At 42.1% G+C, this 13,630-nt stretch overlaps 1 protein-coding gene across 3 annotated transcripts in view; it reads right to left on the bottom strand.

The window, feature by feature from the left end:
- CLCN2 (chloride voltage-gated channel 2) overlaps nucleotides 1-13,630 on the bottom strand; it is a 532,043-nt gene that overhangs the window by 60,595 nt on the left and 457,818 nt on the right. For all 3 annotated transcript variants that reach the window (XM_086944441.1, XM_086944443.1, XM_086944442.1), the window contains exons 17-18: nucleotides 3,246-3,430; nucleotides 1,967-2,081 (exon numbers count right to left, since the gene is read on the bottom strand). In XM_086944441.1, coding sequence (XP_086800567.1) covers nucleotides 1,967-2,081; nucleotides 3,246-3,430 — 300 coding nt within the window. The remainder of the gene's footprint in view (nucleotides 1-1,966; nucleotides 2,082-3,245; nucleotides 3,431-13,630) is intronic.

Raw genomic sequence — 13,630 nt, 5'->3', positions numbered from 1 at the left:
AAGTTTTTTATTGCATACAGAGCTGATAGAGATCTACTGTACCACATAATAACTGTTTTCATTTCCAGAGATATGGCTTATGTGATGAAAAGCCATAAATGAGGCTGGAAAAAAATGCAATCTGAAGATGCAACGACATGGAGTGCGATGAAAAGATCACAAGTTGCTTTCCAATCATTATTTACTTGCTTCTCTTATGTACTGCCTGGCACAGCAGACATCAGAGGGAGCCCTGTACTCGATGCACATAATGGACCTTAAAACGGAGCATTAATGCGATCATAGTGGCCTCCGCACATATTCTCTACCTTAATGTTTTTTGTAGACAGGACCCAACTTCAAGCATCTAGAAACATATATGTAGCTTGAGCAAAAGCTAAGGTCCTGATTACGACTTCAAAAGTTGTTCCCTGGCGGTAGCGGGGCTGCGCCACAATGGAACATGCTGAGTGGGACTGGCGCAGTATCGCTCAGCATATTACAAGTTCTGCCACCGGCAGCCATTTCATGGGGGGAACCCCACCCTGAAAAGGCTGGCGGTGGAAAATCAATGGGGGCCCCCTACAGGGCTCCCATGTCCCCCTCGTCATGAGTATACATTCAGGTCTGTATTCCCCTAAAATTTCAGCACAGCATGGACGTCACCGTCCATAACGTGCTGGTACTTCACTGCCGTTCCCACTGTGGTGCTTGTTTTCCAGGCACCGCCATGGGAAAGGCGAAGGACCGTCCGCCATACACGAGTTCAACTCGTAATACGGCAGGTAGTCCTTGCACGGCTTTGGCTCAGCTGTGTCGCGGAAAGCCGGCGCAACTGCGCCAATATCACTTTTAGGCCCATAAATTCAAGAAAAAATACCTACATACGTGCCTTCTCTGGTATGACTCAAAGGATCTGGAACTTCCTCCCCCTCCAAACTCAGGACGAATCCTTCCACTTTCCTTTTCAAGAAAGAAGCCAAAAGGCTCCTAATAAGAAATTATTACCTCAGTATGGCCTCGCCACTTGATGCCGTGGCCTAACTGTCGATCCGTGGCCCGGCGGCCTGGACCATTTGAATGGTCGGTCTTTTCATGTCTGTGAATTTTCGCTTTGTATATTACGGCCTTGATATTTTATGACTCAGGAGAATGTTTGATCACTTGACTGTGAAATTTTAGCTGTGTTTACCATGTTGGACATTTAAGGGTCATGAGGATGTTCGGACACCTATGACTGTGTAATTATCACTTTGTTTATTTTCTCCTGCTGTGATATTTAATGTATATGATTCCCTCTCTTTGGTTACTCTTGGTTGTTTACATGTACCCTCTTGACACATATATTGTAAAGCGCTCTGATACCCCCGGTGGTCATGTTCGAGCTTTATAAAACGTTATAAATAAATAAATACATAAAATAGGCCCTTAACCACTTGCATGATCAGGACGGCCCTCGGCAGTCCTACGTCATGCTGGACGTGTGCTCAGGATGACCGGGGGCTGTCTGAACACCGCCAATTCTCCAGCGCGGTGTGAAATCCGCGCCTGCGCTGGAGAATTAATTAGTGGGCGGAGTTCGGACGGCCCCTGGTCGTCCTGTGCACATGCCCAGCGTGACGTAGGACGGCTGGGGGCTGTCCTGAGCACGCAAGGGGTTACGCTCCCAAATCAAATCCCCGCACCGTGGGGAAATTAGCACCACAAAGAATGAGTTAACCTTTTCTGGAAATGAGCTCTAGTAGACACAATAACCTATCGGTGCTAATATGGCCACTACAAGGCTAGAGGTCAAAATCTCAAAAAACACCCTCTTGAAATTGGGTCTTTGGTCTTCCTTTACTTTTTTTCCACTATGGCAGCCAATGTGGTCCCCCGCAGGCCTAGGGTATAAATTGAAAGCATGCCCTGTGATGGGTAACGGAGACCAGTTCACCAAGAAGAAAACACAGAACACCTCCCACAGCACAAGGGTCACAGCATTCACCTCCAGGGATCTCCATCATGTTACTGGTAGTACTAGAGATTCTCTTCAGAGCCGGCTTCAGAGGCTTCCGCGACTCCCCGCGTGTTGGAGAATACGTGGACTCATCGGTAGAGATCTGTATCGAAAAAGAGAGAAGATGGATTTGTGGTGAAATAGAGTGAAAGGTCAGTGGTGGATTAAAGTACTCAAGGAACAACCACAGCATTGACATCTATAATAGCATTTAGAGCATAACACCAGACAAGAAGAGGAAACAACCGTTACAACACATACTTTACAGCGCAGGCTTTTACCCCGCATGCCATTACAATGAAATGGCTTGCTGGAGGGGGTATAAGGTGTTGGATTTAACATCCAACACCTTCCCTACTGTTGCACAGACTGAAATTTGAATAGTAGATTGTACTATTCCAAACTCCAGCGCACCCGAAAGCAAGTCGTTGTAAAAACTTGCGATGTAACGGCATGCGAGGTAAAAGCATGCATTCTAACGGAATGTATGATGTTACAACGCATACATTTACAATGAATGCCTTTACAACGCAGTTTTTACATCGCAACATCCTTAACAACACATTATTTTACATTGCATTCCATTACATCGCATTTTCGGAAACTACCTTTACAACACATTCCATTACATCGCATTATACCTTTACAACACATACCATTACAATGCATACCATTACATCACATTTAAGGTAAGTGTTGGATAGTGTAGGGGTAAAAATTACAATTCTAACTCCAGTGAGTGCAACAGTAGGGTAAGTGCTGGATAGTGTAGGGGTAATAATTACTATTGTAACTCCAGGGGGTGCAACAGTAGGGTAAGTGTTGGATAGTGTAGGGGTAATAATTACTATTGTAACTCCAGGGGGTGCAACAGTAGGGTAAGTGTTAGATAGCTTAGGGGTAAAAATTACTGTTCTAACTCCAGTGAGTGCAACAGTAGGGTAAGTGTTGGATAGTGTAGAGGTAAAAAATACTATTCTAACTCCAGTGAGTGCAACAGTAGGGTAAGTGTTGGATAGTGTTAGGGTACAATGCGCTGTAATGGTATGCATTGTAATGACTTGCGCTGTTATGCCTTGTAGTGACATGCGTTGTAATGACATGTGTTGTAGTGACATGCAATGTAATGGCTACATTGTAATGACATGCTATGTAAAAGATATTGCGATGGAATGACTGTGCTGTAAAGGTTGTTTCCCGTTGTAACATTATACAACCGACAAGAAGCAGCAAGATGTCATTAAACAATAGAAGATAGGTGGCTTACCTGGAAGCGAACCCCCACATCTGAGGGTTTATGGTTCTCATCCGAAGAGTTCTTCTCTGACGTGGCCTTCTTCTCCGCCAGGACCTTTTCTCTGAGGTAGTTCAGGCGCCGGTAGGTGCTGAGCTGGGCCCGGAGCAGGCAGACCAGCTGCGACCGCTCAATAGATCCCAGTAAGATCATGGACTCTGAAGTGAGACAAAGGAATTCTCACATGCCAGTCTGCTGAGATGGACATTTACTGCTCTACAAAATCTGTAATATTAAGAACTAGATTAAGGTAGCAATGGCAAGAAGTCTTTTCACCATATTGCACCTTAATCTCCATCACCCAGGAATTACTTTGCGTGTTACAAAGAGTGGTAGTGTAGGAGTTGTCCACGGTCTGTCCCTTTCCCTCCAATTGTCATGCTTTCTCTTTTACCTTCCATTAGTAGCATAAACCATAATGCACTTACACTTTAAATGTTTGTGTGCATGGTACAGAGCTTACAATTTGCACCTTTAAAGAGGAAGGCTTTATGTACTTGTTGTTTAGAAATATTTATTACAGTACACATTACGAAACTTCAATTAGAAATCACAGATATAAAGGAAGAGAACAATCTAATTCTCTATAATGTAGCAGATAATAACATATATTCTAGAGAAATTTACAAAAAGTCTTCAAAAAGATGTGATAGACAAGCTGGGATACATACACTCTAGCTAAAAACAGATGACACTTTTAATCTTAACAAGAATACAACAGGTAAAACCAACTATTTATGTGGCAGTGCAACTAGAGTGTGTGAATTGTATACCAGTACAGCTACAATACTTAAACAAATTATGTCTTAGAAGAAATAAATATGAATTGAATACAGAGAAACAAATCATTACGGAATCAATCAAAATAGGTGAACACCAACAGTGGAAGGAAAGAGAAGGAAAGAAAAGAAATGAGAGGAGATAGGTAAACACAGAAATAATGAAAGCAAGATCACAAAGAGACAAGAAGCAAATACATGAATATAGTTTACATTTTTAGAGTGTTCCTTAGCAATGTATGAAATAAAAATACTGAATAACTTTCAGTTATGTTTCATTGGAACATGTTAACTTTATTAATTTAACATTGATTTTTTTATATTTGCTAAACAGTTAAAACTAAAATAAATGATTTAAATGAAACCAAATAAGGATTTTAGGCAAATCCCCACCTTTGGAAATCTCCAATTACAATATAAGGATCAGGTTGATATATAGACGACCATATCAATAAAATTCTAACAAATTCGATCTTCAAACTATTACTCATGGTATGGATACTGATTATTCAGATACTCATGAAAGCAGTCTGATGATCAAATCTGATTTATGCCCAAAGTTGCCCAATGAAGACAACTTAAGTACATTAAAGAAATTTACTTTTGGAGACATGGATAGAAATGACTGTCAAAAATATCTTTCAAATACCAACAAGAGCCACATTGAGGCAATAAAAGTATCCAAGGTGATAAAAACATAATAATCAGAAGGGCGGATAACGGGGGGAGTATTTGGCATGATAAATTATGAAAAATGCAACAATTAAATTATTGGCAGACCATAACTCGATCCTCCTCAAAGATATTGAACATCTATCACAAGAACAGTGAAAAGCACTGGAAGATACATCACTGAGACTTTAACAATTTGGATACCAAATGTTACAGTCTGGAAAATTGTACTACACCCTTGCAAATAATACACTGAAATTACAAATAATGCACAGACTAATACACTCAGCCCTTTGCACATACAGTTTATGACAAGTTTTTTTTTACATGTGTACTTGTTTTAACAAAAGGTATTTAACCAAAAACCAAGATGCAAAGAGTTACATTTGTGCAGTATGGTAACATCACATTGAATAGGAAGTAAAATACATTTTTGTAATGTCAGGTTTGCTGTTTTGTGGTAATAAACTCAAATATGACCTTTGCACTGATTTTAACTGCCACAGCATGTATGTTATATATACCCAACTTTACAAAATACAATTTAGAAAGAGTGTTAAGTAATTGCAAGCAGTTAACCAGTTATTGAGAGGGCTTCTCGCCATCTCTAGCTGTGCACACATTAAGATAAAGGCCACTATGTTCAAACTCCAGTCCATTTTTTTTTGTTTTTTTCTCCTTATCATTGAGGATAGAAATGTTGGGCCATTTGAGACCCGTTTTAAGGTGTAATTATTTTGACAGCCAGTGCTGAGCACTGGAGAGGACCCAGTGGAGTTAAAGCCCCAATAGGAATTTTAACTCATTCTCTGAGGCACAGCAGGGGACAAACTGGCTTCTGGTGCCTCAGGGGATACACAGACCCTTTTATTTGCAGGGACCCGGGTGCATTCTAGCTAAACATCTTCAGTATACTTAATCTACCTCTTAAGTCGCACACTCTGTTTCTAATGTCTAAACTGCTTTATACACTGCTTTTTAACTGGGCCCTTCTTAGTGGAGCGGCTTGTTAGAGTCTGGTTCCAACAATAATGGAAGGAACTCCCACTTCTACTGTGAGGAAATGATTGCATTACATGGGGTGGTTGTGCGACCTCACCGTATAAGACACTTACCAACCCTTTAGGACCAGTAGGTTTCATTTATTAAACCTTCAGCTCAGCCCTGGGAATCTGTGGCTCTGAGCATCAAGACGTCCACAAAGGAACACGTGTAAAGAAGAACAAACGGACAAGACACTCAAGAAATCCGACACCAATTTATACATATATGCTTTTTTTAATGTATTTTTTGACACCACAATGAAAAAAGATCAACCAGAGGGCTCCAGGGATACAGGATTTACAAGGAATTGTAAATCAAAGCATTTCACTCAACCCCAAACAAGCACTGGCAAACTCAATAAATGTAACACTTCGAATAGTTTTCACCAAAAGTTTGGCTAGTTGTATTGCGGTCACTTAGGTGACTAACGCCAATAGCTAGGCCAGTCAGGGTGACCAGCAAGGTCCTCAGTTAGTTACCTCCACAGATGAAGCAGTCTCCAGGCAGTTCCTGGCAGTTCATCTCCTTAGCAATGGATTTGTATGGAAGTGGTACTGATGCAAGGGATGAAGTGTGCTAAAGATGCTCAAGGATACTGGCAATGAGATGAGGTTGGCAGGGGTCTTCCTGGAGCTACTCCTCGGTTACAAAGGAGGTGAAGTGGGACTGGTCACAGGGTTGACATCCCTTAAAACCACTTGGTGTTGGTAGAAATCCAGTTGCTGCTGGACTGTAAGACACCGGTATAATGCTTACAGCCAAATCCTTCCCTGGACCATAACTCAGCTTCACGATTGCTAAGCTACACTCCGACAACTCTACCGTGCTAAGCAAACTCAGGTGCAACTTTAAGCATCGGGTCCTGTCTCTGGTGCTGCATAGTGGTGCTTGGAGGTGGTCTGGAGATTCTGGGCTTCCAACATGCCCCAGAAGGATTCTCAGCTGTTGTGGCCATGTGCTATGAACAGGAGGTCAACCAACTAACCCCTGGAGTCTCTGCTTCGGGTGGGCTGTAGAGATGACTTCTTCACAAGCAGGACAAAGCAGGTACAGTCCCTCTTCTTTGCTAGTCACCAGGTTCAGCAGGTGCAGTCCACGCCAGTGCAGCTTCCCATTACCGGTTACATGGTGCAGCAGGGCAGTTGTTCTTCAGTCTAATCGAGGTCTGGGTGCCAGGGGTCCCCTATTTATGCTCAGACAGTGCCCGCAGTGTAGTATGTGGTTGGTAGCCGATGGACTACAAGGTTCCCGTCCTCCCAAAAATCACCTCCTGGGAAGTGTGGCATCTGGCTATCCCAAGATGCACCATTCTGCCCAACTCATGACATGGCAGAACCACTCTCTCGGCGTCCAGAACACCCTAGCCCAGCTCAGAGTTGTGGCTACCAAGGGGGCTTCACGCCCCTGAAAACCAGGTATGACGAGACATTTCTCCTCTCCTTCCCAGGTGCCAGGTAGTCTACCTAAACCTTGGGGCTGCCCCTCTCCCAAGCGTTTCCCATTTGCACTTCAAAGCCGGCTTCAGCTTTGAAGCTCGCCTTTTCGTCCGATATCCGCATGGCTTCCTTCAGTAGGGAGGTAACACCTCTCTCTAGTATCTCCTTTCCTGGGAGTCGTTAGCACATCTTCCTCAGAGGGCAGAAAGCTGTCTCGGGCTCAAGATCCTGGTGTAAATGTTAAGGGCACAGGGGATTGAAGGCAACAACGTAGCAGCTTTGTAAAAGTTGCACACCGTTAATTCTTACATTCATTTCAACTTGAGAGTCAAGTCGGGCTTAACATAACAAGTATTTTCATACCTTGGAGTATCAACTTTGGTCGCACCTTTCAGGGAGTAGCTCACCTGAGGGGTCAGCGTGTAACCCTGTGCTTGCCAATGGGGTGACCAAGTCTCTCCGTAGTAAAAATTACAGTTACACATTTTTACTGCCAGAACATGTAAAATACATGTTCTGCGTGTGAAATGTTGCACCCTGCTTTACGGCTTTGTAGGCCTGCCATATGGGTGATTTACACATTACAGAGGGAGGGTTTGACTTTGCCATTGATTTAAATGAGAAAGTCCGGATAACAGTTTCAAACTGCTCTTCCAGTCTGCAATGGCGGACTGGGAGACTTGGTTTACTGGTGGCACAACCAGTACTGCAATCCCTGGGGTGACTCTCTAACTTACATGACCTGGGTACCATATACCAGGGACTGCAGGCAAGTTAGCCTATGTCAACTGGGTATAGCCAATGTAAAACCCATGGTATGGGCTCAGGGCACTGGCAGTGAGGTGGGGTTTGCAGGCCTTAGTGCCATCTCAGAGTCAGGAAACTGCAGCATCGGTCCAAAACTGTGCTGGTGACCATACCCTAAGAGACTTTTTCTGACATCTGTTCTTTGATTGCGGGTCACAAACCTTTTTATAAGGCCTTCTAGAGCCAATTTGTTTTTATTAATTAGCCCTTGTGGGTGACCTTACATGTGTTGGAGTAATTTACAGCCAAGATGCCATTTAGTGAAACTTTCTCACACTGTGCTGAGGTAGAATCTTTATCTTTAGACCAACAAGTCTTTCCTACTACTGTACTGACTAATAAGACACTCATTATTCACATGCCACAATTAAAACCAACTTATAGCTAATGGGAACAAAAAATGTGCAGCCTTCAAGGCCTCTAGCTTATGTTGGCTACTGTATTCAGGCCAGGCAAGTCATATTCCTTTGACCAAAAACAATCCTGCATGGTCACGTTTCCCAGAATTCTTTGTAAAACAGGAAAGAGCCATAGGGACAGGATGTAACAAAACGCAAGACACAGGCTTTATCTGCAAGGCGTGGCCACTGTAGCCAAACTATAGCCATGAGTTGTCTATGTACCTGCTGACTTGAGCGAAGACATGTTTATGTTTGTATATGTGCATTTTTAAAGTGCAGAACAGTCACCCCAAAATGTGATAGACTGGTGCTAGAACCAAATCATAGAAGTGAGAAACTGAGAGACACAAATACCTGAACTGTAACTCAGCCATCATGATGTTTTCATAAAAAGCAGCTTTTTAGAGCCTTTCTAAACCCAAAGAGATTTTGTTCCTGCCTAAGGTGTGCAGACAATTTATTTGAATGTTGTACTGTGGCTATTGAGAAGGCGTGTCCTCCAAGCAAGGACCTCTGGAAGCAGGAACCACCTATCAGGAGAGATCACTATCTCAACTGGCATGGAAGTTGGTAAAAAGAGATACAATGGCTCAAAAAGGACCACTTGGGGGTATGTACAGCTTTATGCACTACGCAGAATTACTGAGAAAATCACCTGCTCCTTCAATGGCAGGCAGTACAGGGAGGTTAGAGCACGTGAAATGCGTGCTCTGGCTTTTAACCCTACAGCCAATCTGGCAGCATCATTCTGAAACCCTTGAGGTTTATGAGTAAGGCTCCCAGTTTTCAGTTTTTACTGATTTTTACAGATAAAACCAGACAGAAAACAATGTGTGTCCTGTCTGTATTCATTTTTAAAAGTGGAAAAATACAGAAAATTGTGCTTTTTGTGAGTGACTCTCCGTGCTGTTCTCGATAAATTCTAGGCCAACAGCTGAGCAGATAGACATAATGGAGAGTTAAAAGAACAGGATTAAATGTCCTTAAATACAGGCATTAGTTAACAAATATTTGTATATAATGCTAATATTTACCTGTGGGTATAGTGTTTTGTTATTTGCGGCTGCATAATTGGCTAAAACATGATTGACATCAAAGAATGAGATTGTGTTTATCAGTTAATTAAATGTGGAAATATACCATTTTATGTCTTCATTTATTCTCAAAACACAAAATAAATAGGGAAAAATACCAATAAGATGGGTAAAAGATAAATATGGATAAATCCAGATGGAAATATTAAAACAATAAATACCATAAAACCAGAAGCCCTTATTTAAGGGAGATCAAGAATCAGGGTGTTATAATTATCAAGGTGGGACAAAATATAAGCATTCTAAATCATCCCTTTCTGGGAAAAGAAGTACAAGTCAAGAATCCTCTTCAGTTTTCTGTGGTGAAAAGAAAAAACTGACCATAGTCTTCACCTGATCAGTCATGGACAAAACAGAGTTAAATTTCACCACTAAATTCTTCACGGTAGAAACCGAAATAGAATTAGGTCCTATAAAAGATGGCTAAAACGAGAAGTTTTTAAAAGGTGACAGCCTCAACGGGCAAAGCGCCTTTATTTTGATTCAATTTAGTTTAAGATGCTTGTCATTCATCCACGGCAGAACCCTTAGAAGTGAAATTGACTAGATAAGGCATCTGGATCAATAGTAATTTATTTAATAATCTGAGTGTTTTCAGCATACTGCAAATTAAACCCACATGACTGAATTAGCTGAGCCGGGGGGCATGTATAGATTAAAACGGGGGCAATATTGACCTCTGAGGGCCCCCGCCGGATAATGATCAAACTATGGAAGTGAAGTCTCCCATTGAGAATTGTAAATTCCTTCTAGACAAAAGCTTTGAAATCAGGAACAAATATGGTCTAATAGCATCTGATGGTTGACGGTATCGAAGGCCACGGACAGGCCAAAAAGATTTAGCGTCACAGGAAGATTAGCATCTGAACACAGTCGTAGATCGTTTAATGCTGAAAGGATATCCATGCTTCTCCCTGGATAAAAGCCTACTTGGAGGGGATGCAACTCAACAAAAGCAAACATTTGGGAATAAACTGCTCAATCCAATAGTTTAGCCATGTAAGGAACCTGAACTATAAGTAAACCGTTGGTGAGAACTTCAGAGTCCAGCACACTTTCTTCAGCAGATGCGTAAATGCTGCAAGTTTGAACTCAGAGTTGACCGCTCCTGATATCGGAGACACAATAAGAAGAGGTTTAGATGGGCCAGGATCCAATTTAGGAATATCTTTCAAAAGAAGAAGGGGATCTTTAGGAGAACTGAGAGGTTTACTTGCGGCACCTAGAAGCTCCCTCGAGAGCGTATGTTTGCGCTCAATAAATTATATTTTCATTTTATTACTTTCGTTCACCAGTTGAAGAAACTTTTCTTTCATCAAAAGGGAGGACTGTGTTAAATCCCAGCAATTATCAATGGATCCTGGGCCAGAAAATTTGCATAAGAAGGCAAATATGGCGGTATGCTGTTCATGATGGCCATATTTTCTCTTCAAAAAATCTGTAATCGGGTTACCCTAATTGCCAGAATCATAATCAGAGGATGGTAGTAGCGGGCCACGTAGCTCACTAAGTGAAGAGAAAATGGCTGCTGCCATGTTGTGGGTGGCGGGGAGAGGCGAAAAAATCTGAGTAGAGAGGAAACACATTTTTTACTGTTGTATAGAGCTTTATAGATGGAATTGTGGTGTTTCCATTCTGCCTTAAAAGTGAAGTCGTACTTCTCTCCGCTAGCACTTATGTGAGGCACTTACGAGAGGCGCGTGAAGTTGCATGCTTCTTTCTCAAAATGGAACTACTTGACCTAATGAGATGCTCAGGCTGATATAATGACTTCAGTCCCAAGTGAGAGTGACTCACAGATTCCCGCAGTTCGCGAGGCATGATGGGTACTCGATTTTTGGGCTAAGCAGCTTTCCAATTTGACTTTTGTAGGCACACTCCTCCTTGCAAGGCTTTTAGGAGAGAACAGACAAAGGGTAAGTGGAAATTGTCTGCCCAGGGAACAGAGGGTGGCAGAAAAGACAGCACCTGAGGGGAATAACTGCATAATGTGTGTAACGCACGCCCCTTAATCAAAGGGGGTATGGAGTGCTTATAGCTAGATTAAAAGTTTTAAATAAATCAACATAATTACTCGTCCATGAGAAAGCTGAATTTTCAAAGGGTATATTAAAATCCCCTAAGAAGATTACTTAAGATGTCTCAAAATTTGATTCTAAGAAGGCGGTGGGTGAGCAGTTTGTTAGCCTCTGAACCTCTCCGAGGTGGTCTGTGGGCCAGGAGAAAAGTCCAGGACACTTGTGAATGTGACAAAACTTTTTCAGTCATCATTTCTAAAGAAAGATGGCTGCAGGCAAAAAGCGCAGAACATTTCGAAGCATTTGTATAGATAAAAACCAAACAGACGCCTCACTTCCCTTGGCGGAGGAAGGACAGCATGGAGTAACCTTGCGGAGGGATATCGTTTAAAATATCCGGCTTGTCATCATGAAACCAAGCTTCAGTGATACACCGGATATCTACCGTGAGATAGGTATCTCAAGGTAGGTAGCCAGTGCACAGTGGTAAGATTTTTTGCCGCTGATCGGCCATTAATTAGAGTACCACGCAAGAAATAATGAGATTAGCAGGTATCTGGGGAGACGGAGCTTTATCTGCTACAATATGTAGAGAGGGGTCCTTAAAAGCTAAAGGGAGTGGCTTATAGTCAAGGAAATCTCCCTTTGGGACCCAATTATAAAAACAGAAGGCTCAATCACTCATACTTATCCCCAACATGCCACCATCAATTGTCCCCTCACTTTCAACCAAATCTCAGTGCCACGGCGTCTAAAGTTTCTTAGATATTGAATGTTGCACAAATCACCCACGTTACAATTGGAAATAATGCAAGATTTAAAAATGTCACAGCAATTCAATGTGCTGGATGCCTGACTTTGCATCAAAAGAGGATTTTATGCAAAATCAGGCATTCAACACATTGATTTGAACGGATTAGTATTATAGAAAGATAGATATTGTTGTCTCTTATGTTCTCTCCCTAGTCTTAATTGTGTCATGCCATGAAAAGACTCTTTGTGTGTTTTTAAAATGATGGTGGTTTTTATATGTTGCACATATTGTTTTGAAAAAAAATTGGAATCACATTGATTGGACAGGTGTTGATGCTGTAACATTTTTAACTCTTGCATTATTTAAAATTGTAATAAGTGGGTGATTTATGCAACATTAAGTATTTAAGAAACTTTAGAGGTTGCAGCACTGAAATTTAGTTGAAAGTGAGGGAGCAATTGGATGTGGCATGTAGGCGATAATGGTGCGTGATTGATTCAGCGTCCTGTTTTTATAATTGACTCACAAAGAGAGATTTCCTTGACATTATGAGACGGAGACTTCTAATATAAAGATGTAAACCCACCATATGTTGAACCGTTTCCCGATTCACGGAACATGAGGGAAAGTGTTAAAAAGAATTAGGGGTGTGAAAAATGTGCATAATTTGCTATAGAGTAATTATAGCAACATTTTGCAGAATGACTCAGAGCACCATGCAAGAAATAATGAGATTATCAGGGGAGACAGATTTTATCCCCTTTTAAAGGGGTTAAAGGGGGTCCCATGGACCCCCCCAGACATTCCCTTGGAGGCAGGTGCAGTCACTCACTTCACCTGCCTGCTAGGGGGTCTCTCCGCTCTGTAAAGGGCAAGCAGCATGCTGCCTGCACCGTGAAACATGGAGCGGCTTGCAAACAGCTGCTCCATATTTCACGAAATACTCTGACCTAAGAGCAGGCGTGGGTTTTGACCGGGAAACATCCTTTACATCGCAGTGATTACCCTGCGATGCATTTAGAACGCAGCCATTGCAACGCAAGCGTTACATCGACTTGCGCTGGATGGCGCTATAACCAAAGGAATAGTCAGATTTACTATTCCAACACCTTCCCGACTGTACGTAGACTGGTGTTGGACTAGTAAATCTTACTACTCCTAAGTCCAGTGCCCTCCAGCGCAAGTCGTTGTAATGACTTGCGTTGAAAAAACTGCAATGTTACATACCGCGATCATTTTCATCGCGTTGTAACATCACATATTCGTTTTGACCCATCCTAGTTTGGTTTTAGAACATCACATAACACAGACACAGCTCTGGTGGCCACTGACCACATCAGATGCTCTCTCGAT

The sequence above is a fragment of the Lissotriton vulgaris genome, chromosome 11 (genome assembly GCF_964263255.1).
Source record: "Lissotriton vulgaris chromosome 11, aLisVul1.2, whole genome shotgun sequence".
Lineage (NCBI taxonomy): Eukaryota > Metazoa > Chordata > Amphibia > Caudata > Salamandridae > Lissotriton > Lissotriton vulgaris.
The sequence above is the reverse complement of the archived record's forward strand: the minus strand, read 5'-3'. Positions and strand labels throughout refer to the sequence as shown.